Source organism: Scyliorhinus torazame, chromosome 3 (assembly GCF_047496885.1).
Source record: "Scyliorhinus torazame isolate Kashiwa2021f chromosome 3, sScyTor2.1, whole genome shotgun sequence".
In the NCBI taxonomy this organism is placed as follows: domain Eukaryota; kingdom Metazoa; phylum Chordata; class Chondrichthyes; order Carcharhiniformes; family Scyliorhinidae; genus Scyliorhinus; species Scyliorhinus torazame.
This window is the reverse complement of record NC_092709.1, coordinates 191,316,933-191,342,217: the sequence shown is the minus strand read 5'-3', so window position 1 is coordinate 191,342,217 and position 25,285 is coordinate 191,316,933. Positions and strand designations below refer to the sequence as shown.

Genomic DNA, 25,285 nt, shown 5'->3' with positions numbered 1-25,285 from the left:
AATAATTCTGATAATGGCAAAGGTCTTTAGCAATGTTTACTGCCACTTAGCCACCTGCGGCACATCTTTCACATAGGTGTCATTTTCTGGTACCAGATCCACAGAATCCCTGCAGTACAGAAGGAGGCCTTTCCGCCCACCAAGTCTGCACCGACCCTCTGAAAGAGCACTCTACTTAGGCCCACTCGCCCACCCTAAACCTGTAACATAACCTGCAAATCTTTGAAAACTAAGGGTCAATTTTAGCATGACAATCCACCTAACCTACGCATCTTTGGACTATCTGCAGAAACTGGAGCACCCAGAGGAAACCCATACAGACACTGGAGAACCTGCAAACGCCACACAGTCACCCAAGGCCGGAATCAAACTGGTGCCTGGTCCCTGGTGCTGTGATACAGCGGTGCTAACCACTGTACCACCGTGACAGGTGGGAAGGGAAATAAGATGTAGCTCTCCCCCCCCCCCCCCCCCCCCCCCCTCTTCCCCCAGAACCTTATTTAGTGTAGTTTACACATGACTAATGGAATTTTAGCAAGTGCAGTGGATGTCCATTGGTTTGGAGGATTAACAGGGAATTGACCTGCCCGCAGAGATGAGTAATTTCTGCTATTTAGTGGCATTCTGAATCTTGGATAAAGGAATTCTACCCTTTTGATTTATTTTCAAACCTCTACCTCCCCTCAGTCGCTGCCAACTCCTATGTCACCAAAACCTGAAGAAGTGAGTCTCAGCCTGGTAAATCTCTGCCACCAGCGAGGGCTGGAGTAGGCTCAGGGTGCTGCCACACATCCCATCAAAAGGCCATGCTCCGCTGCTGGCCGTTTGGTGAAGTTGTGGGGTTTGGTAGGCTGGAAGTGGGATGGGAATGGGAAGCAGTAGAGCCCGAGTCTCAACTGGGTTTAGAAGGCCCAGGAGGTGGTTAAGGGGATGGAAAGGGTGGGTGTGGTGGGGTAGTTGCGGGTGTTTAGGGAAGGGAGGTTGCTGAGTGAGAAAAGATGGGTTAAGAAGTGGGAGTGTTTGGGGATGGGTGTTGGGAGGAGTGGCTTGTGTATGGTGGAGGAGAGAGGCTTCAGTTAATCTTATGTCACCAGCAAATATGGAGAATATGGTTGATTCCTACATGTGTATGGAAAATAACATTTTTACAAAGTACTTTAAAAATACAGCTTTTATGTTTATATGATGTATATTATAAATTGTATAATAAGCAAACTTTAATTATATGCTGAATGTTGCTATGCTGCTTCATCACTTTTGTTTTTGTTCGCATCTAGGAGCACGTTAATTTTCAAACGTTTTTTTAAATAATCTTTTATTGTTACAAGTAGGCTTACATTAACTGCAATGAAGTTACTGTGAAAAGCCCCAAGTCACCACATTCCAGCGTCTGTTCGGGTACACAGGGAAAATTCAGAATGTCCAATTCACCTAACAGCACATCTTTCGGGACTTGTGGGAGGAAACCGGAGCACCCGGAGGAAACACATGCGCACACTGGGAGAACGTGCAGACTCTGCACAGACAGTGACCCAACCCGAGAATCGAACCTTGGACCCCGGTGCTGTGAAGCAACAGTGCTCACCACTGTGCTACCGTGCCGCCCATTCTTTCGTGGGATGTCGGCATCACTGGCAAGCCTAGCATTTTTTGTCATCCCTCATTGCCCTTGAGGAGGTGGTGGTGAATAAAATGGGATCCCACTGGAAAATAATTTGCGAAGGGCTCCCATAGTGATTTGCTCCACTTCGGATGTACATAATCCAGTAGGGTCATGTCCTGTTGTGGGTGTGAACTTCATCCGTATTACATGCACTATCTGCATTGAATACTGAATAATCACTTTTGGTGATTATATACAGATCCATAGTCTTGTTGGTACTAGAAGGTAAATGAGAGGAAATAAGAATTCTACCCATTTATTATCTAATAATGAAGTGGCCTAGAAGTATTCGCATTCACGACAAATCATAAAAACTGTTTAAGTGAATCGTGGTGATAAAAAAAATTAACTGACCTTTTCTTTACGGTCATTAATTTTTAGATCTTCGGCCACTCATCCCTATGCCCACCCCATTTTCCTCCATTGTTTACCCAAGTCCATCTGAACGTGCTACAAAACATAAATGCATATGGAGGAAAATGTAATTCCATCGTACATGGAAGACACACAATTTGAAACAATCCTTTCCTTGAATCGCAGATATCTCATAACACTGCTGCTCTGGCTGCTATCTACACTTTAAAATTTAAGAATCCACTGCTTGGTTTGAGTCAGTCATCCACTGATACTATAACAGTGATCGTAACCATATTGCTCTATCAGTGGACTTCAAGTTGATAAATTAAGTGACTTGGAGAAAGAAGTAGTACAGTGCAAAGGCTAAGAAAACTTTTATGGAACTGTAAGTGGGCATTTTGATACTGAGCCCTTCCTGTTTATTTCCTTTGTTTCCATTTCTTTTATGTCATTTTATTTTTTTGGTCTGTGGACACTTAATCGGAATGTGCCTTTAAGGAGAAGACTCAAATTTGAAGCAGCCTGCTTGTCAGGACATGGTGTTTCCAGGTTTTGTTTTTTAGAGAGAAGAGGCTAGACTCCTCAGCACTGAATGGAACTTGGGAACCAGGTTTGGAGGGAGTTGGATCAATTGGTTGGCTGGCAACCAGTGGGATGGCCAGGGACATGTCTGCCTGACAACGGTCAGTGATTGGTTCCTGCGTGATGCTTTCTGAGAGAAAAGTTCAGACCTTGGAAAGAAAGGAATGTTATCTCTCTCTCTCTCTCTCTCTCTCTCTCTCTCTCACTCTCTCCTGCTTGCTGAAGTGAAAGAACTGAAGTGAAATAACTTTAAAGCAGTAAAGGTAGAAAACCTTGCCAGAGAAAACCAACTCCAGCCTAGAAGGAATAGGTATCAAAATGAAAACTGAACTTCAGAAAGCCAGAAACCAAAAATTATCCCAGTGTATCAAAGATCTCTTATCCTTTTTATTATTGTCTTTCTCTTTCCATCACCCTTTCCCCTCTGTGTTGTTTGTCTATGTGTGTTTGTGTGTAGAGAGAGTGGGGTGTTGGGAAGGGGGGTTGGGCAAGAGGCATTAGATAGTTAGATGTTCTGTCCGTTTAATTATGATACTGTACAGAATAAAAGGTTAATTGTGTTAAAGTTACAAACCTGGCTACTATAGATTATTGGGATCAACCAAGGACCTTGAGTATTTTAAATAAAATCGAATTGCACCTGTGTTGTAACGCTGGGTGAAGTGGAGCTGGAATTGACTGCGCACTAGCCCAGGGGGCCGTGACAAACACTAAATTTGGCTCCGTCGTTTCTGTGGCCTCAAAATCTGCTTATATACAGCTGTGTGCAAACTGAAATTACCTGAACATTGAGATTATATATCAGGCAAAGAGGTGGGACAGCTGAAACCTGAGCAAGATAGTTTCATAAAATAAAAAACAATTGAGACAAGGAAATGAGATGGAATATGAGTCCCCATGGTTGACCACAAAAAGAAACAATAGGCATATGCAGCAAGTGGAAATCCTTGCCACAATGACATACTGAGAATCATGATGGGAAGCTGTAGGTGACGATAAGTCAGAAATTTCAACTGACTACTATGAAATATGAGAGGACAAGAATTGTTACCCTCTAGCACAGTAAAGTTCCATTGTACATGTCAGAATCCATCTTGAACATAGCCCAGTATACCTCATAAAATAGCTGAAAGTTTTGGAAAATCTGCTAAAAGCACTGCCAAAAACATTAACCGCCGCAAGATTCACTGAGACTGTTTACTGCCTGCCGTCATAAGCCTCCATCCCTCTAAGGTGAATGATTTTGGCTGTTCAGGGGGCAATACGCTACACTTACAGAGCGCTCCCTGTTAGAGAAATTGCAAGCAATTGTGATTACTTTACAGATACGCATCTTAAAACCTTATCCAAACAGTGACTCCAGTGATGCAGAACCTGTGCAAACAGGGACAAAAAGCCTGGATGTTCCAGTTAAAATCCTGGCAACAAACACATGATCAAAGTACTAATAACGAAGGAAACCTAGATTTTGAAATGTGCCTTAATAATAGAAGTCTGAGGTGAAGTGTAATTTTTATTTAGGTTTTTGTATTTCTCTGTTTAAGCAAACTTTACGTTTTTGCTTTTGAACCAAGCTCTTTTTTTTTTAAATTCACTCTTCTAGCAAATGGATCTCACAGCTGACAGCTAGACTGATAAAGTAATTAATATTTCTTTTAGAGCTCCCAGCTTTTCTTAATCAGACATAAAGCTTTTGATGTATTGGTTGACAATTCATGTCTCCCTCTGATTTCTGCTGCTGAGCAGAACAACAGTGAACAGGTGAGAATTGCACAAGAGCTGTGTTGTCATAGCCTCCGGAGACTGGGAGGAGAATTACTGGGTTACATCTGGAGGGGGAAAGTCAGCATTGTGCTCTGGAAACCTTAACCCATTACTTTCATTTTACTGCTGGTCAAAGTTTTAAACTTCAAAGGATTGTGTAAGCTTGAACGCAGAACATTTGTTGAGAAGGAAAAAAAACTTGGATTTCTGATTTTCACCAGAATTATGCACGGAATTATCTACAGGGGGTTCTACCGGTCATCTCCTGTAACCTCAACTGGAGACTGGCAGGTGGATCCCACCAGGAAAAGGCAGGTCCTGCTGGCACAGAGTCTCTGACATTCCTGTCATGCCTAGTGAAAGGGCAGCATCGCTCTCTGCAGGTCACCAGACTGATGTCTTCAGGGTGGAACTAGAGGCAGGGACTCACAAGATCAGCAGTACCATGTGTAGGCGTGGAGGCTGGTGTGGTTTGCGAAATGAGGCATACCCCAACCTTCAAATGGATACAAGTGGATCCTGCTGGGGTGGGAGGAGGCCAGGAAAGTGGCTTGAATTGCCGAAAAGGGCCGAACGCAATGTGAGAGGGAGGGAAAAACCTTGGCAGATGTCAGTTGTATGGGTCAACTGAAGCTGGGCTTGTATCAGCACTTCCACCTGCTGCCCATGCAGGGTTGGCGCCCTCCACTGAAAACCTCCTGTCACGTGTCAGGATTCTGTTCTGAGGATTTTTCAGGACCTTTATGTGGACAGAAATTACAAATAACAATTCCTGATGGGAAAATGGCCTACTTCTTCTCCGATGTCTTATGGTTGTCAATTTTATTGTGCTCACATTTGTTTGCAGAATTTCATGTGATTGTGCTGCAGAATTACTTACCCTGATGTCTTTTATTCTCTCCACAGTTTGTGGTGATCACCGTTTGTTTAAAAGCTGGTTTAGAGACTGCTTCCTGGACTGTTGTAAGTAATGATAATACATGAACTAATCCTAAAAATGTACTTCTAATATATTTGGAAATTCCATCATTTTGTTTTTGTTGACTGGTTTGTCTCTGCAAGAGTATAATTCTTTTCTGTATCTTAATGTTAAATAGTCAAATCTCCTACGCTACAATCACAGTGGGCAGCACGGTGACACAGTGGGTAGCACTGCTGCCTCACACGCAGGGTCCTGGGTTCAATTCCGGCTTCGGGGGACTGTGTGGAGTTTCACCCCGTGTCTGCATGGGTTTCCTCTGGGTGCTCCAGTTCCTCCCACAGTCCAAACATGTGTAGGTTAGGTAGATTGGCCATGTTGATCTGTGCCAGGGGGGGGGAGGGAGGGAGGGGGGGGATTACCGTAGGGAATGGGAGAGGGTCGTGGGGGGGTGGGACTGGCTGAAGCATGTTCGAGGGGGCTGGAGAAATCCTTTGGGGAGGGAGTAGCCAGGCTGTGGGTTTGTGGGTGGCAGGGGGTTGTTCTCGGGGATTTGCGCTGACGAGATCTCGGTTTGAGATCTTCCCCACCACTGCCAGTGACATGAAAAGATGTGGACCAGCTTTCCCTAAATTTATATGCCCCTGGAGAGAGTGCGACAGCCCGGAGAGGGGGTAACATGGTGGCACAGTGGTTAGCACTGCTGCCTCACAGCACCAGAGACCCGGGTACAATTCCAGCCTTGGGTGACTGGGGAGTTTGCATGTTCAACCCGTGTCTGCATGGGTTTCCTCTGGGTGGTCCGATTTCCTCTCGCATTCCAAAGATGTGCAGGTTAGGTGGACTGGCCGTGCTAAATTGCCCCATAATGTCCAGGGATGTGCAGGTGAGGTGTAGTTACGGGGATAGGACGGGGAATGGGTCTAGGTAGGATGCTCTTTCAGAGAGTTGTGCAGACCCGATAGCCGAATGGCCTCTTTCTGCACTGTGGGGATTCTATGACTTCTAAACAGCTTTACGCTATAGCGTCCAGACGCATGGAATGGTTCTCTTTCGGAAACGAAAACCAGTCGTGATGACCACACCAGGGGTACAGAGATGCCTGGAGCCCTCTGGGTTGAGGACCAAGGCTGGTCATTGCAGTTGCCATTGCCCTGGCAGTGCCAGTTGGGTAACCCTCCTCCACTAGGGGAGGGGATTCCCTTTATGGGGAGAGGTGAGAGGTGCACGCCAACAAACGGCTAAGGGGAGATGGGAGAGGGTGCCCCTGATACCTCTGTGCTGCAGGGACCATCCAGAAGCTTGTGGGGGGGGAGGGGGCCGCGGATACTCAAGAGCTGTCTCTGCACAGCAGAGCTTGTTGGCTCTTGTCAGGTCTCACAGCACCAGAGTGACAGTACAAACTGCACTCCCCGATTTTCTTCTGAGAGTGTCAGAAAACCTGGTCCGAAAACCTGGCTCTGTTTCTGGAGAGAAACACAACAATTTTCAGCCAGAACTTGACACTTTCCCATTTTGGGGGAAAATTTCATTCAATGTGTTTCTTTTTTATTCTTCCTGCCAAAATAGAGAATTTTGAATTTTCGTACATTAGATTTCATTTGTCAGATCTTTGTCCACCTATCCGTATCCCTTTGAAACCTCGTTATGTCTTCTTCACAATAACTTAATTTTCTACCTGGAGGGGGGGGGGTTCCTGAAGAGGCAGGGTGTCCTCACTTGGGAAGGTGTGGAGTAGTGGCCATGTGTGTGGCACTACAAGTTTACTTTGAGATCGGGGCACCCTTTCAAAATGACGGTTCAGTGATGAAAAAAAGTCAATGTGGGATAAACCGATGAGAAAGTGACTAACTGTCATTGGATAGCAGAGGGGAACCTGCCGGCAGAGCCAGCACGAAACTCCCTGAAAAACTCGCCACAGATTAACTTAGAAATGTTTCCATTGAATTCCGCTCTTAAAGTGCAATGACCTGAATTGGGTACAATACAGGTGCTGAATCAGTGCTTCATAACCAGTGATGTACAAAAGATGGAGGAACTGAGCAATGATGAGAAAATGAATAAGCTTGAATTAAATTCACTAGCAATGAGGCTGTTGAGGGATGATCTAGTTGGCCTCTAAAATAATACTAGAGATTGAGCGGGTAGCAAGGAGCAATGATTCTCTGGGAATTTTGAGGCAGGGGAGGAAAACTTGAACTAAGTCAGTCAAAAGGAAATCGGGAAACTGCTTCATGCAAAAAAGATTGCAGTGAAATGCACTGTCCAGTAAGCCATAGGTGCAGAATCAATTGACAGATTTGAAGAGAACTTGCAGAGGAAGCAAGGCTAATCAGGGATTTGGAGCAAATGAAAGGAATTGGAATTTTGATTAAAGTGTGGGTTCTAACAAAATGGCATATCGTCTGCCTTCTGGAACTGTATTCCACTACAGCATGTATTTCAAAGATCTTGCTCGCCAACGGTTGTTATCGCTTCAATGAAAATGCATTGCCTAATTTTCTTAGTTCCAGACCCTGTGGGCAGGCAGTTTCGTTAGATGCTCTCTTTCTCTATTAGACTATTTTCGTGATCTCAAATAAGGAATCATGCCCATAGGGAGCACGGGCTGAGGAATTAGGGTTACAATGTTGTAGTTATAACTTCAATCCATGTTCCTTTGAGCGCAGTATCCCTGTCATGAATACAGGATTGTGGAATTAGCTATCTCTGTGGGTTTTTCCCATTTATGTTGATCTCCTGCCCTACAGAACATTTTGTGTGAAAAAGCAAAGGTCATATCACTACCCCATACCGGTTTAGACTACACAGTGGTGAACACAGTTCTAAACATTTGGCAACTCCCCAAATGGAAAAATATTCTTCGAGGAAATAGAAATTTGCCCACCCAGATCAAGACTATATGCTCCAAGCATGGGTTAATTAACTTCTGCCTTTATTTCATATACATACTCTCCAGGAAGTGCTCTACAGAGCTAATGTTAACAGGATTTTGGCCTATGGTGCGAAAAATATTCCATCAGCCCTTTATACCCATTGCTGAAAAACAGAGTTGCAAGAGCTCTAAACGTAAGAACTCCAAAACCGTGGAAACTTTGTGCAACCACCATCTCGTCTTTCAGGGAAAGTGCTCACATTGTTTCTTTCCTTTAATTAAAAGGGATATAGGCTTCCCATCTGCTTGTTTTTATCTTTTATAGTTTCATGATGCACAGGGTTTCTGTCATAAAACATTCAAAATCAACTTTTTCAATAAAACTTCTAATGTATGTTTCTGCAATCTGAAGCTGAAAACAGTGTGGAATAAATAGAAACTAACACAAATGCTTTCTTCTGGAAAAATAAACTAAAAATGGCCTCGGTAATTATTTTGGTTTACCAATGCTATGAGAATAAGAACCAAAAGTACAAAGTGCTGGAAGCATTTGGGTCAATCGATATTTGTGGAGAGAATGCATGCTAACATTCCTCAGACCAGTAGATATTATGGTTGCACAGCATTTAAAAAGGGGCAGATCAAAGGGAACAGATAAATACTCGTGGAGAGACACTCCAGCACAAGCGTGTACCAAATGGGTGGAAAACAGATGGGTCAACGGCAGAGTGATATTTCCTTGAAACAATAGGAGGTACAATGAGTAAACTTGAATACATACATGAGCCATAGTAAGACCATATGTAGCTTCTGGAAAAAAAGGTGGTAAAGACGTTAGAAGCACACAAAACTGGCAAGGTGGAGCAGGCTGCAATAGCCGAGGAGTCGGGAATGAAGCAGGAGGTTGGCATTGAGGATTAAAATTATTCTGTCAGCACAATGTTTCAACAAAGGGTAACCACCTCAAACAGCAACCCGTTTCCCATCCCAGCCAGCACTGCCATTGAAGCTTGAGTTAATATCTAATGTTATTACCACAAAGTCCCTGTTGAGATCGGAGAACTGTAAAGTACCTCATGCTGTTCCTTTATTCTGTTACTTTTTGAATGCTGTTCTTCTGTAATATTTGCTGTTCCATCAATAGATCTACAATTGAAATGTTAACTCACCACAGATATTGACAGATCCACTGAGTGTTTACAATTTTTCTGAAGTTGCTTAAGGCAACCATCAACTTATTCTTGCATACCTTCTTTCTAAAACATTATACTTATTCTTTATTGGGAAAGATATACACAAAGCTGGATTGCCAGATCCAAGTTGAAATTTTTATCTTTGTCATTGGTTCTCCCTATTTTAATTATGTTTTTACAGTTTGAATATCTTTGCTTGTTGCTATGACGGGTGGGTGCATGACCAGGATGCACTGACATATTGCCCATCCATATCTGACCTTGAGAAGGTGGTGGTAAGCCTCCTTCTTCGACTACTGTAGTCCCTGTGATGTAAGTACTGTCACAATGCTGGTAGGGAGGGAATTTGACCCAGCGACAATAAAGAAATAGGGATACAATTGCAAATCATGATATTGTGCAGCTAAGATTGAAATTGCAGGTGGTGATATTCCCATGCATCTGCTGCCCTGTCCTCCCTGGTGGGTAGCAGTTATGAGTTTAGAAGCTGCTTTTGAAGGAATGTTAGTGAGTTGCTGCAGTGCATCTTGCAAATTGTACATACTGCTACCACTACGTAGGAGGGGGAGGGAGTGAATGTTTAAGATGATGGTTGGGGTACCAATTAATTGGGCTGCTTTGTACTGGATGGTGTTGGGCAAGAAGCTGCCCTCATGGCAAGTAGAGAATATTTTATCACACTCCTCACTTGAGCCTTGTAGATGATAGACAGAAGATAGAAACATAGGAAATAGGAGCAGGAGTAAATCATCTGACCCATCAAGCCTGCTCTGCCATTCAGTATGATCAAGGCTGATTATCCAACTCAGTAATCTGTTATCCAACTCAGTAATAGGCAAACGTGACACCACTGTTTAAAAAAGGAGGTAGGCAGAAAGCGGGTAATTATAGGCCAGTGAGCTTAACTTCGGTAGTAGGGAAGATGCTGGAATCTATCATCAAGGAAGAAATAGCGAGGCATCTGGATGGAAATTGTCCCATTGGACAGACGCAGCATGGGTTCATAAAGGGCAGGTCGTGCCTAACTAATTTAGTGGCATTTTTTGAGGACATTAACAGTGCTGTAGATAACGGGGAGCCAATGGATGTGGTATATCTGGATTTCCAGAAAGCCTTTGACAAGGTGCCACACAAAAGGTTGTTGCATAAGATAAAGATGCATGGCATTAAGGGGAAAGTAGTAGCATGGATAGAGGATTGGTTAATTAATAGAAAGCAAAGAGTGGGGATTAATGGGTGTTTCTCTGGTTGGCAATCAGTAGCTAGTGGTGTCCCTCGGGGATCAGTGTTGGGCCCACAACTGTTCACAATTTACATAGATGATTTGGAGTTGGGGACCAAGGGCAATGTGTCCAAGTTTGCAGACGACACTAAGATAAGTGGTAAAGCAAAAAGTGCAGAGGCTACTGGAGGTCTGCAGAGGGATTTGGATAGGCTAAGTGAATGGGCTAGGGTCTGGCAGATGGAATACAATGTTGACAAATGTGAGGTTATCCATTTTGGTAGGAATAACAGCAAAACGGATTATTATTTAAATGATAAAATATTAAAACATGCTGCTGTGCAGAGAGACCTGGGTGTGCTAGTGCATGAGTCGCAAAAAGTTGGTTTTCAGGTGCAACAGGTGATTAAGAAGGCAAATGGAATTTTGTCCTTCATTGCGAGAGGGATGGAGTTTAAGACTAGGGAGGTTCTGCTGCAATTGTATAAGGTGTTAGTGAGGCCACACCTGGAGTATTGTGTTCAGTTTTGGTCTCCTTACTTGAGAAAGGACGTACTGGCACTGGAGGGTGTGCAGAGGAGATTCACTAGGTTAATCCCAGAGCTGAAGGGGTTGGATTACGAGGAGAGGTTGAGTAGACTGGGACTGTACTCGTTGGAATTTAGAAGGATGAGGGGGGATCTTATAGAAACATATACGATTATGAAGAGAATGGATAGGATAGATGCAGGCAGGTTGTTTCCACTGGCGGGTGAAAGCAGAACTAGGGGCATAGCCTCAAAATAAGGGGAAGTAGATTTAGGACTGAGTTTAGGAGGAACTTATTCACCCAAAGGGTTGTGAATCTATGGAATTCCTTGCCCAGTGAAGCAGTAGTAGAGGCTCCTTCATTAAATGTTTTTAAGATAAAGATAGATAGATTTTTAAAGAATAAAGGGATTAAGGGTTATGGTGTTCAGGCCGGAAAGGGGAGCTGAGTCCACAAAAGATCAGCCATGATCTCATAGAATGGTGGAGCAGGCTCGAGGGGCCAGATGGCCTACTCCTGCTCCTAGTTCTTATGTTCTTATGTTCCTGCTTTCCCCCCAAAACCCCTTGATCCCTTTAGCCCCAAGAGCTATATCTAACTCCTTCTTGAAAACAAATAGATGAGTTATTCACCACAGAATTCCCAGCCTCTGACCTACTCTGGCTGAAAAAATAGAATGGCAAATTATTACCTAAGGATGCAGATTGAAAGTGCATCTGGGGAGAGGGATCTGGGTGTCTTTGTTGATGAATCGCAGAATGTCAGTACAGAGGTATAACATGTAATTAAAAAGGCAAATGGAATGTTAACGTTTATTGAAAAAGGACTGGAGTATAAAAGTAGAGAAGTGTTGTTGCAATTGTGTAGGCTGTTGCGGAGACCACATCTGGAGTATTGTCCAGTTTTGGTCTCCTTATTTGAGGAAGGACGTGGTGGCATTGGAGGCAGTACAGAGGACGATCACCAGACTGATTCCGAGGATGAAAGGGTTGACGTATGAGGAGAGATGAAACTGTTTGGGCTTACACTTGCTGACGTTTAGGATGAGAGGGGGTCTGATTGAGGTATATACAATACTCAAAGGGATTGATAAGGTAAACGTAGACCAAATGATCCCCATTGTGGGCAATTTAGAATAAGAAGTCACAGATATAGGTTGAGCGGCAGTAGATTTAAAAATGAGATGAGGTGGAACTACTTCTCGCACAGGGTGGTGAATTTGTGGAACACATTGCCTCATAGTGAGGAGTCTGAGTCATTAAATGGTTTCAAGAAGAAGATAGATAAATTCTGATTTTTAAAAATTGGCCAAAGTGATGGGGAACAGGTGGGTGGTGGATTTGAGACCAGGAAGCGATCGGCTACGATCTGATTGAATGGCAGAGCAGGCTCGAGGGGCTGAATTGCCGACTTCTGTTCCTAATTCCTATGTTCCTGCTCTTGTAGCCACAGCATTTATGTGGCTTGTCCAGTTCAGCTTCTGTCAATGGTAACCAGTAGGATATTGATAGTGGGGCGATTCAATAATGGCAATGCCATTGAATGGGTAGGATAAATCGTTGGTTTCTACCTTATTAGGGCTGGTTTAGCGCAGTGGGCTAGACAGCTGGTTTGTGATGCAGAACAAGACCAGCAGCACGGATTCAATTCCCGTACCAGCTTACCCGAACAGGAGCTGGAATGTGGCGAATAGGGGCTTTTCACAGTAACTTCACACTTGTGACAATAAAAGGTTGTTATTATTATTGGAAACGATCATTGCCTGCATTTGTGTGGCGTGAATGTTACTTGCCATTTATCAGTACAAGCCTGAATGTTGTCCAGGTCTTGCTGCAGATGGACACGACTGCTTCAGTATCTGAAGAGTTGCAAATGATGCTGAGCATTGTAGAATCATCAATGAACATCTTCACAATGGAGGCAAAGTCATTCATGAAGCAACTGAAGATCGTTGGGCAATAAAGATGATGTTCTCAATACAAATTCACATTTACACACTCATACATTGCTATCTAGCTGCTCTTGAGACAGTTGACAGGAACCTAGATTTCTGTACAAAAAAGACCAACTTCCATGTACTTTGAAAGAAATTACAAAGTTGGTTGGCACTTTGTTCGGGGTGAATTTGCATGCCATCTTTAACAAAAAAGTTATCACTTTGCTGTACGGTTGAAGGTAGTTTGTAAATAGTCCAATTGAGTTGATCTTCAGACCCAACATATAAAATCCAGTACCACAGGTGGTTTGAAACCGAACCTGAAGACTGCAGTGTGAAAATGGTCTTCTGATTGCATTATGAACATACAAATTAGGAACAGGAATAAGCCATTAGGCCCCTCAGGGGCCTTAAAGATACTGGCCAGAATGTTCCAGCCATTCTTGCTGGTGGGATCCTCCGGTTCCACCAACAGCGAACCCCCAGCGATGAGGGTTGGGAGGGGGGGAGCTGCAGGCTTAGAACAGGAAATCCAGTTGGTAGCGGCAGAATCTTCTGATCCCGCCGCCGGCCAATGGCAGGCTGCTTCCGCCACTGTGAATCACGCTGCTGAGTACCTGGAAAATCCCTCCCAATAATTTCAGGCAAGTCTAAAATCATCCCTCGGCATATAAATTAATTGATACATACTTAAAGGGGGTGCAGGAGCAGAGATACCTGTGTGTATCTTTTAAAATGGCAGGACATGTTGAGACGTTTTGAAGAAATATGTATACAAGATGCTTGGCTTTATTGATGATAGGAGTAGGGTACAAAAGCAGGGATATTTTGCTGAGATATATAAAATACTGGTTAGTCTGAGTACCAGACTTTCGGAAGGTTGTTGAGGCTTTGAAGAGCACACAGAAGAGAGTTACCAGAATGGTACCAAAGGTGAGTTGTATGGAGAGACTGGAGAAGTTTGAATTATTCTCCTTGGAACAATGAAAGTTAAGAGATTTACTCGAGCTGCTCAAAATCAATGATTGGTTTTGATAAAGAAAACATGGATAAATTGCTTCCAGTAGCAGAAGGGTCAGTAACCAGAGGGCACAGATTTAAGATGATCGGGAAATGAGCCAGTGGTGACACGAGGAAACACTTTTTTTAACACCAGGAAGTGTTTTGAGCTGGGATGCACTGCCTCAAAGTATGGTGGGAGAGATTAAATAACATTTTAAAAAAGGAATTGGATAGACACTTGAAGGGAAACATTTATAGGACTACAGAGAAAGGACAAGTTTGTCTGGGATAGTCTATTAAAGAGCTGACACAGGCTGAATGGGTTCTTCTGTGCGATATCATACTATGAAGTAATTATGACTCCCGGAGATAACAAAAATATTCATTACCTCCAAAATCAACATATGCTGTGACATAATCCAACTGTCACCAAACAGATAGATTCCATTAAACTTGGACCAGGTTTTGGAGATGGCAGTGTAAGTTGGCCCTAGAGGCTTGTGAGTGACTCCCACATAAAGGTGCTGTCAAATGTTGTTTTTAGTGTTGCCCTAATTAATCCCAGCAGAGAGCTAAATATTATTTTTTGGAGAAATTGGAAAACCTTTCCTTTGAAGAAGTATGGTTCACATGGTGCTTGATGTTTTTTTGTTGCAAGGGAAAGAATTTCATGACTAGAGAGGAATGCATGGGGTGTCACGGTGGCATAGGGGCAGCAGGGTGGCACAGTGGTTAGCACTGCTGCCTCACAGCTCCAGGGACCCGGGTTTAATTCTGGCCGCGGGTGACTCCGTGGAGTTTGCACTTTCTCCTAGTGTCCGTGTGGGTTTCCCCCGGGTGCTCCTATTTCCTCCCACAGTCCAAAGAAGTGAGGTTAGGTGGATTGGTTATGCTAAAAGTTACCCCTTAGTGTCCAAAAGGTTAGGTGGGGTTATGGTGATAGGGTGGAGACATGGGCTTAAATAGGGTGCTCTTTCCAAGGCCTGGTGCAGACGCGATAGGCCAAATGACCTCCTTCTGCACTGTAAATACTATGATTCTATGGTAGACAACAAAAGGAGTGCATTGATATTTTATTGGAAAAATATTAAGGCTGGATGCTCGAGCACAATCTGCCAACCAACCCTCAGTTTAACTGTAGTGTTCACTTAGGTGTTCAGGTCGATTTTTCAAGTTCTAACTACAGGCACAGAACTTCTCGTACTGGGGGTGTTGGAAGTACATCCACACTGCAGTTGGGGAGGTATTTCCATGATTTTGACCAGGCGACAGGGAAGGGATGTTGATATAGTTCCAAGTCAGAATGGTATGTGGATTGGAGGGGAACTTGTCGATGATGGTGTCCCCAGGCATCTGTTGCCCTTGTCCTACAGCACCTTGTACCATGCTTGTAAATCTTTTTTGCACTTTCTCCAATGTTTCTATGTCCTTTTTATAGTACGGAGTTGAGAACTGTGTACAGTATTCCATTGGTGTACACTGATTGGTTTCTTAGTAAATTAGTATTTCTTGATACAAAGACATTTTAAAACATGCCTGTGTACTTTTAAAAAGTGAATATAATTTGCAGTGCCTTCTCTAACCAGTGCAATTTGCAGAATGCCACAATTTCAACCTAGGGTTATGACTTGATACAGGCAATTTGAACCTTAAACCAGTGGCGAATCTCACAATGTGAAAGTAAGTTGTTTGGGGGATAACTCGCTTATATTTAAAATTCTCCAGTCTTTCACGTTGGTTCAACCAATTGCACCCAATTGTACTAATGTTGCTGACAGAAAATCCACTCCATGTTTAAAATTTCACTACAAATTGTGACCAGATAAAAATCTTCACACTAAGTCTGCAACTAATAAATAAAATTAGATGTCAATGCTGATGAAAGCATAAATATATTGTCGGATTTTGTTACAGTTGAATTAGATGTGTTTCCATGCAATGTTCACTTTAAATGTTCACCACCCCCTTCTCAAAGAATGTGTACTACTAATTGAAATTTCAAATTGACACCAAAGCATGACAATAAAGAATCATGTTGATGTTATACCTGCAATATAATGACACTATATTGATCTGCCAGTAACACTGTACATAATTTTACTCAACAATCTATCAGTGCTTGGTAACAGATCTTGATATCTTGATGATTTCTTTTCCCCCAACTAGTTCAGTCATGTGGCTATCTGGGGCAGTATCGGAATGTGGGTGGTGTTTTTTGGAATCTACTCATCACTGTGGCCTGCAATTCCACTGGCTCCTGACATATCTGGAGAGGTACTTATTTTAATATTTATACTTCACATTTATGTTGGGGAATAAACATCCAATGTTGCCTTGTGCACTGCCGGTTGGCTTTAGTTCATGTTATGTTACGTTTGTCAGATTAATGTTTAACCATCCATTTGTGAAATAACCAAAACGGCTGTCATTTGAAGACTATAGTAATCCAATTACAGAATGATCTGGAGAGTTGTGTAGTTAATGCTATTAATGAGTATGTTTTCAGTGGAAACATACCTTTGACAATGGTAAAAATGCACTAGCTTTGACTGGGTGTTTGAATGTACAGAACAGTATTACCCAAAATAGCTTAATAACATTTTCAGACCTATTTTGTTGCAACTATGGAACTGCCATTTACCAGAGTTGCAATTTAATATTGCAAATCAAAAAATTTGTTTGTGGCAGTGATGTTTCCATCTCTTAGTCACAAATGAGATTCCCATTGAAAGCTAATTTCAATGTTGACAATTGTTCTGTGGTTAACAGTATTGTGTGGTGTGGACTGGAGCTTCCTGTTCTGTGCTATCTTATCTAATCTCAGCCAGGATGGTACAGTTTGGCTTCATCCTGAAGCCTAGGAAAAAGAAAAAAAATTTGGGTTACTGCTTCTGTATCCACTGGTTTGTGCTGAAAAATACATGTGTATGCAATGGGTAGGAAACTCTTCTGTTAAGAGGGTAGTAATTTTGTACATTATCACAGTGTCGCTATCTTATTCCCATAATTTTAAAAACTAAACTAGCTCTACATGTGTGCTTTATATATTACGAGAAAATTTGGGGCATGCATAATTAAGGAATCACCTCTATGTCTGCCAGATTTCTACAGAATCGTTTTACCTATTTTTATTCTTGTGCATTGCTTTTAACTTATGCTAAAAATTCCACAATTAAATTTCCTAATTCGCAATTATACATTTAGCCTTGTATGATTCTGTCGAATGACTTCACTGGCTTTCAGATGCTCATGTCCATGCAAATATAGTTACTTTATATCTGGGTATTTTCAAGTAAATGAAACCAATATGTAGTCACTATGATGTACAGATAACTAACATCCCAAGTTGTTTATCAAACATTTAATGTCACAATGCACAAGTTAAGATGCAGATTGGGAACAAATCTGTCAAAGTAACGAAAGATCAATATCGCAACAGCTAAATACAAAAGTGGAGAAGTTTTCATGAAAAATGTGAAATTTAAATAAATTGGTATGTGCTTTGGCTGTAAAATATTTAGTATAGTCAGCATTCTGCCTCTATTACTGGTTTGTGACAGCTGCAGGCATTATATGGTCCTGAAATAACACATACGCCACTCGCCCTTGTCTTTTCAGTCTTGTTTAATGAAGTGCTTAACTGTTTAGTTACTGATTTCTGTTTGCTGATGACTGCATAGTGACTTGTTTTCAGATTGTTGCATGCAAGAGACAATGTGAACAGCATTTTTGAGGGGGGGGGATTTAGATCAGAAGTGAAATAAGTGAGTATTTTCAGTGAAATATTGCCCACCTGCAATGTCAGTAATCTCTTCCATTCAGTAAATATTTGTTTCACCAGAAAACATTCAACTTTGCTGCCAAGCTCTGTAATATCAGTGTGCCAAAATATAACCATAATTTTATACGATTTAACTTTTCATTTTTCACTCGCTTTTATAAAGTATAATATTTATTTAAACTATCTTGTAAAGCATTAGCCACCTGATGAAACACAAGTGTACCAAACCAGATACTCATTTGACTTACTGCCTGTTAGATTACAACTAGTTCCAGACAGTTTTGTCTCTTGCAGTTATGCAATATTTTTATCTAGTGAACATGACTAGACGTTTCGAAAGGTCGTATACCAGGTTTTTCAAACTCCAGGTCAGAACCCACATTTTGGTCATGAGCTGGTTTCAGAAGGGTTGCGGAGCAATGGGTCGCGCTATTCCTGCAGTGGTCCCGATCGCGTTGGCCACTACTGGCTTGTATGTTCAGAATGGCGGCACGCTATCGCCTACAAATGAGTGGAGTATGGAGTGTGGAGTCCTCCGGCCAGAAGTGGCAGCAGAGCGCAGGCCACGTGCCCTACACGTACATCTGATGGCAGGTGCCCTCTCGTGTATGTGCTTTGCTGCCAAATCCCGGTGCAGAGTTGCTTCCATTTTCCAGTTGCTGGCTCGAGGACTGTGAAAATTGATTATTTTCTTGAAAGTAAGAGATGGCCAGAGACTCTCATACACAGTGCTCCTACTGACAGGGTCTGATAGCAGAATCTGCTGAAGAGAACTCCGATGAGTCCAGGACAGAGCACTGTCAGTGTTGGCTCTGTACAGAGCTCCAGGGCCTCTGGTTAACAGCCTACAAAGAAGAAATTAACTTGGGAACAAAGCAGTATAAAGATGATTTATTGAGGTATAGTTTTGGCCAATTGTGCCAAGGCAAATAAAAAAGCAAAACTCAAGTGTGTTATATGCAGGGGGGTAATGGCAAATGAGAGGAGAAGTTTTAAATTTTGAAAGAGAAGTGGTGCGTGAAAGATTCCTTCCGAGGTTGAGACCCCAGAATCAGTTATTAACTTACAAATTAAGAGACTTAGCTGCTGACCTGTGACCTCACATTAAAAACATGCTAAATGCCCATGAGGCTGTCAGCATTCTGGTGTAGCATCTCCCAGGAGTATTCAGTGCTGAGTAAAACGAGCATTTTGTTGCTATTGCCCTTCACGACGAGCTACATGTGCAAAGTTGGATTTTCCATTTTCATAAAGATGAAGATGGCCCAAGAGAATTGGCTGAACTCTGCACCTGATATGCACATTGCCCTCTTTTCCTTTTGAGGACCAAGCAGACTCCCCTTTCGCATTAAAGGTAAGTGAATATGGTGTGGGTCCCGAATGGCAGCTAGTTGGCAGAAGTAGGGATGTTTGAAAAACACTGGTATAACGTACTTAAACCACAAATGAAACTAATCAAAATATTTTTCACAGAAATATTTCTGTAACAACATTAAACTCTCAGATTATGATTTTATTGAAATGCTGGTGGTGTGTGAGAGAATTTTTGTCACAGCAATGAATGTGACAGGGAATTCGGTGCATAGGTGTGAAAAAAATATTGATCCACCTAACCATCCTGTTTGCAAGTATGCCTCGTGTGGCTAATAACCAAGCAACTTTAGTAGAAGTTGTGAGGGAGAACAATTCTGCTTTCCCTGGCTAAACTGGGAACAATTCCCCCAGGGAGGGAAATGAGTAAAGAACTATTATCAAAATCAAGGATTACATTAACCATGCCACTTTAGTTGAAAAGTGAATACAAGTACAACATTTGTAGCTTCAGATACTTTATCCACGTTGAATTTACTCAATTATTAAAGCTGTACTTTAGATATGAAAGTAAAATGCTGTTACAATTTCAAACTAAAATTGCATCTGGATCTTAGTCTTTTCTGTGTGTTAAATGACAGTAGGGGATCCAGAGATCCATTGAAGGTTTCAACAATGTTTGTTCCAGATAATTCAAATCTGACAAAACTATAAACCTAAGTCTACTGGTTGTCTCTGTCTTTAGAATCAATGACATAGAGAATATTGCATGCTAATGGTAATCATCAAATCAATGAAATTGTATTTTGTTCTGAAGAGCTTTGATTTGATTTATTTCCTCTTTATGCACATTCCAGCAAAGTACCATATATTCTGGAAGTAAATGTTAAAATGGGCATTTTGTACCAGTTCTCAGTAACTTATGTTTTCATGAAAGTAAAGGGGGAGAATTTCATTGAATTTGCTGGTGGCTCAAGCTTTTAAACCAAAGAAGCATTCTCAGCATTACAAAAAATAATAGATTTGAACTGGTGGCTTTACTTGTTTTTCTTATTATGCCCAGGAATAAGGCTTTCTTGACTGTATTCACAAAAGAAAAGCAATGTGGTGATCTCAACTCTATTTTGCAATGCCCTTGCTTTTATATAATCAGCAGTAATGTGTTTTTGAAAACCTTGCTGTTAAATTAGGTATAAAACTTCGTTCAAATTTGTACAGATGCCATCATTTTCGAAAATACCTATAGATTTACCAAATTAAAATTTAGCCATTGCATAATAGCACACATGGATGACTAGAAAATATCAACTTCTGAGTTTGCAAATTGCCTTAAGTTGTGTTTTTTAAAATGGAGAACATTTTTCTCACCATTCAGCTTTTTTCAAAGTCAGAATAAAAGATACTGATATTTCATTAATATTTCATACTTGAAGTCTAATTGAATCAACATTTTCACTTACTAAATATCATGTTTCTGAATGTCGTGTGAAGTGTCAATTCAATTTGCCTACAATAATCTCAATATGACACTAAAAGTAATGACGGACTTACCAACTAAAATAATTTAATCTGAAATTCTTTGTATCTGCATGGGTATGAAATAAAATTTACTTCAATTGCAGTGGATGTGTTTTGAGGATACATGAAAAACTAAAAGCAAAACTCCTAATCTGAGCAGCTGTCATGTTGTATAGACAGCAGACTTGTTGTTTTCCCTCTGGGGCTATGGGCCTTCGAAACACCAAGCTTTGTGACTCTATGATTTCTGATCCCTTGTGAATCCCCCTGGGAGCTACTTTTGTGACAGAATCCATTTGAAGGGGCTATGGCCGAGAGAAGAAACTTGGCATGGGCCACAAATCTCACACATTAGGAACAATTTGTAAACTACGCACAGAGGCAGCCAGGGCCTGTCCCCAGAACAGGCTGCCCCTGTTACTGGCATTATTTGAAAAGGATCACTTTTCTGTTTCCCAGATGATTTGCCAGTGTTGTGGAGGGATGTGAAAAGTTAGAAACAAAAATGGTTTCTACACAAGTGTCGGGGTGGTTTGGTGCAGGGTGGGCGTGGGGGAGGGTGGTGGGGGGGGTGGGAGGGAAGCTTTTGTACAGAAAGGAAGGAAATACCTCTGGGATTTTATTTTTCCTTCGTACAAAATACAAAGAAACTCTCTGTTTTCAGTACGAATGTGAGCTTTAAATCTTTGAGCTTTGGATTACCTCTGCAGTACAAAATCTGACAGGCTTTCAAATATAAAATAAAAAACTTTGTCTTTTTAATTCATTTTGATCATTTCTAAAGGCACAGAGATTTGAATAGCGGGTCCCAATTGTCCTTGCTTCACAACTGAAATTAGAATAGTTACGATTAACTCAGCACTGGACAAGTTCAACATTCTTTGGCTTAATCACAGAATAGAATCACCAGCTCGGCATAGACTGCTCGACCATAAACATCTTGCATCATTTGTAAAATATAACCCTCTCAACCAAAATGTCATTAAAATAATTAATATGCATTTTTCTTTTCTGTGAAACAATTCTGTTTACTGAAATTGAGAGATTATCTTCAGATTCATAGAATGAAAGGGAACTCGTATTTGCCTTCAAAAATCTTGTAAGGGAAATGCAGGTAACTACTATAATTACCCTTGTCAGAACAAATTAACTATTCTTAAATCATTTTGATGATTTGGCAGTTGAACAAATTTGAAAATCTTATGTGCCCAATGGAGTTGTACAATAATTGTATGTCAAACGAATGTTAAGCACATTGTTGCTGTTTTTAGTATTAAAATGCACACGTGCTGAAAGTCATATACCTATGTAATTTTGCTTGTTTCGATACTTTAGTTCAATTTCATGACATTGCAGGAGGAAATTGTGTTTTTGCACCATTTTCTGTTTTATATTCCCTCCCTCCTCTTCCACCCCCCCCCCCCTCCCTACAATTTCCCCTCAATAAGAGAAAGCAAAGTAAGCATTTGTACTTTGTTCTTAAGTGTTGCCGGCAATTGAGAAAATTAAACTAGAAATCAAACATGCAAAAATTGGACCTTGCAGCTGTTTTGCTAATGATAATGCCCTGTGATATTTTCTCTCATTTTCTGCACTAATAACTACTCATGTTTACAATTAATTAATGGATCTCATACTCAAAGCTTGCCTATTAAGAACAAATTCTTAACTATTGTGAAATGTAAGAAGTTGCCGGAAGATTTCAGTACAAATGATCTGTTACAACACCCTGGGCGAGTGCGCGTCAGTTCCAGTCGCAAAGACACTGGAGTCCCAACATAATCAATCATTCATGCTTTCCTGAGATCTTTAACCCTCGACTACTCTAATGAGTTATGGATACCAGATTTATAAGTAAAACGTTAACAAACTGTTTATTGATAATAAGAGGAAAAGACGAATAATCAAGGAAATAACAAGACAACGATCTACTAATCTACCTATTCCCAAAGCCCTGTACCACCACCCACACAGACACACATTGAACAGACACACAGTGAGCGTAGGAGAGGATGAAAATCAGGGATTAAAATAAAAGGTTGGGATGAATCTTCGCTGCTATGGCCTCTGGGAAATAGATTCATTGACAGGTTTCAGGTTGGGGCAGTTCCATCCTTATACCAGCAGATGGCATTTTGCACAAGAATTCCAGGTCATTGCAATTCTGCCCATTTACCACCAGGTGGAGCTAGGTACAGGATGTTCAGGTTAATGCAATTTCGGTCTGTGACCATCAGATGCAGCTCTGTCTCCTTGAGATATTACTGGGCTTTAAATCTGAAAGCTTGCCGGTCTTTAGTTTTGCCTGATTTCTGTACAGTTGTATTATAAAGTGCTTTCAGTTCAAGCATCAATTTAAGTTCTTCCCAGTTTTCCAGACAGAGGTGACAGGCCTCGTGAGTGACTTTTTTTCTTGTTGCAGAAACTCTCCACAGACCCGAGTGCTGCATGTGACGTTTCACTAGGAGAGCCTTAACAGGCTTGGAGGTTTTTGAAATCTCCTGGCTGAGAGGGAGAAAGAGAGAGGGAGAAAGAGAGAGGGAGAAAGAGAGAGGGAGAAAGAGAGAGAGAGAAAGAGAGAGAGGGTGCCTTTCAGATGCTAACAAAATGGCCCTGGCTTCTCCTATTCCAGAAGTTTCTGAAAAGCTCCACCAATCCCAGGCAACAACAGGAGATGGCTGAGAATTCTACATTCACCAATTGGCTGCTTGTCAAATCTATCAAATTGACATCACAGATTCTGCCACCCAGAACCCAGAGGGGACGTCTTAGCCTGATCCATTACAGCTGGGGTGTTTCAGTTTGTCCAAAGTCTGTAATTGAGGCAGAAATCCCAATGGTGCAGCAGCTAATCAGAAGACTTTAGATTGAAGGCAGGCAACAGAGCCAGGATTATCAGGAGACAGAGAACAGTGTCATAAAGATTTAAATCCTATTATGTGGGATTGAGCAGTTCATTTCCCTGTTAACATTTAAAAATTCTTTATTGGTATATTAGTTTTAATACGTCTTATAAAGAAGTGGAGTCAAAGACCAGAACAAAGCAAGGCCACAGTTTTACAATGAGGCAGCCTGCTTTTGCTAGGTGACCTGGACATTTGACATTGGCCTCCTTTGCCATGGGACAATTCAAGCAACAACAGGCGCGAACGTCTTTCAGTGATCATTGATTGGAGTAAGAAACCCGTGGGGGTGAGTAAGTAACAGCAATGAAGTCACTGCCATGGCACCCAATTTTAAACTCCACCCTGCCTGTCATCCCATCCCCAGGGAGGCATAAATTTCAGCACGTAGATTGAGAAACAAATACTGACTACAACATCTGATGAACATTTTCTACAAATAGTACTCTGGAATCTTATGCATCTTCCTGAAACCAAACAGCAATGACAATGGCATGAAGACAGAGTTGGCTACTATGGACTTGCACAATAGGTTAAAACAGGCTTGTCCAACCTTTTTTGCTCTGGGGGCCACATTTGTATATTTTCTTACCCAAGGGCCAATGAGCAAATTTTGGAAAGATGAGGTTTGGCAAAATAAGAAACTTCAGAAAGGGTTGGGTTTTGTAAAGCAATGTCATAGCAATAAGCTGTTGAGTTACAAAAGAGTAAGCAATAAAAAGTGCCAGAATGTTGGAGGTTCAGTGTGTGCGAGGATGAGGGTGTGAGTGGGTGTGTATATGTGTTGGCATGTGGCAGTGAGTGAGTGAGAAAACTAAGACATAAGGCAGACTCACATTCACCTCAACCCACTCATTCCCTCCCCCACGCTCACCAACTCAGTCACTCACTCGCACCACATGTACATTCTGATTTGCACTCGCATTCACTCATTCATAGAATCCCTACATGATCAGAAAGAGGCCATTTGGTCCATTGAGTCTGCACCAACCCTCCAGAAGAGCACCATACCAAGGCCTACGCCCCTAACCTATCCCGATAACCCTTTCTATCTTTTGGACTCCAAGGGGAAATTTAGCATGGCCAACTGTGGGAGAAAACCAGAGCACCCGGAGGAAACTCACGCAGACGCGTGGCGAATATGCAAACTCCACACAAAGGTCAGAATCAAACCTGGGTCCCTGGCACTGTGAGGCAGCAGTGCTAACCACTGTGCCACCTCTTGCACGTGCATGCACTCAACCGCATACACACACGTGCATATATCCATTCAGTCACACTCCCATGCGTATACATACACCAACTCAATCTACATCCCCTCATGCGCACATATACCCACTCAATCTACGTCCTCTCCTAAGTCCCACCAAAATGCTTCAACCTCTCTGGGCCCAAAATGACTTTGCCCTCCCAGCCCCCCAATCTACATGTCTCAAGAGCTCCGTTCCTGATGTAGCTTGACCCCCCCCCCCCAGTCTCTGTCACGCCATTGCTTAGCTTCCTGGACTCGGGGCACCACCATTGCTTGGTTCCCCTGGCTGTGGCCCTGACTTGGCACACCAGTCTTCAGCACACTGTTCATTGCTCCACCAATCAGAGACTCTTTCTCTTTCTCTCATTTGCTGCTGATAGGCTCACCACGCCTATCAACAGCAAGCATGGTAAAAGTGCCGCCTATGATTGGGGGAGCAGCTCATAGCAGAATCTTGCATTGAAACTCAACTGTTGAC

At 42.0% G+C, this 25,285-nt stretch overlaps 1 protein-coding gene across 4 annotated transcripts in view; it reads left to right on the top strand.

Annotated features, from left to right (window-relative positions):
- atp8a1 (ATPase phospholipid transporting 8A1) overlaps positions 1-25,285 on the top strand; it is a 508,819-nt gene that overhangs the window by 444,629 nt on the left and 38,905 nt on the right. For all 4 annotated transcript variants that reach the window (XM_072496670.1, XM_072496671.1, XM_072496674.1 and 1 more), the window contains 2 exons: positions 5,273-5,329; positions 16,209-16,316. In XM_072496670.1, coding sequence (XP_072352771.1) covers positions 5,273-5,329; positions 16,209-16,316 — 165 coding nt within the window. The remainder of the gene's footprint in view (positions 1-5,272; positions 5,330-16,208; positions 16,317-25,285) is intronic.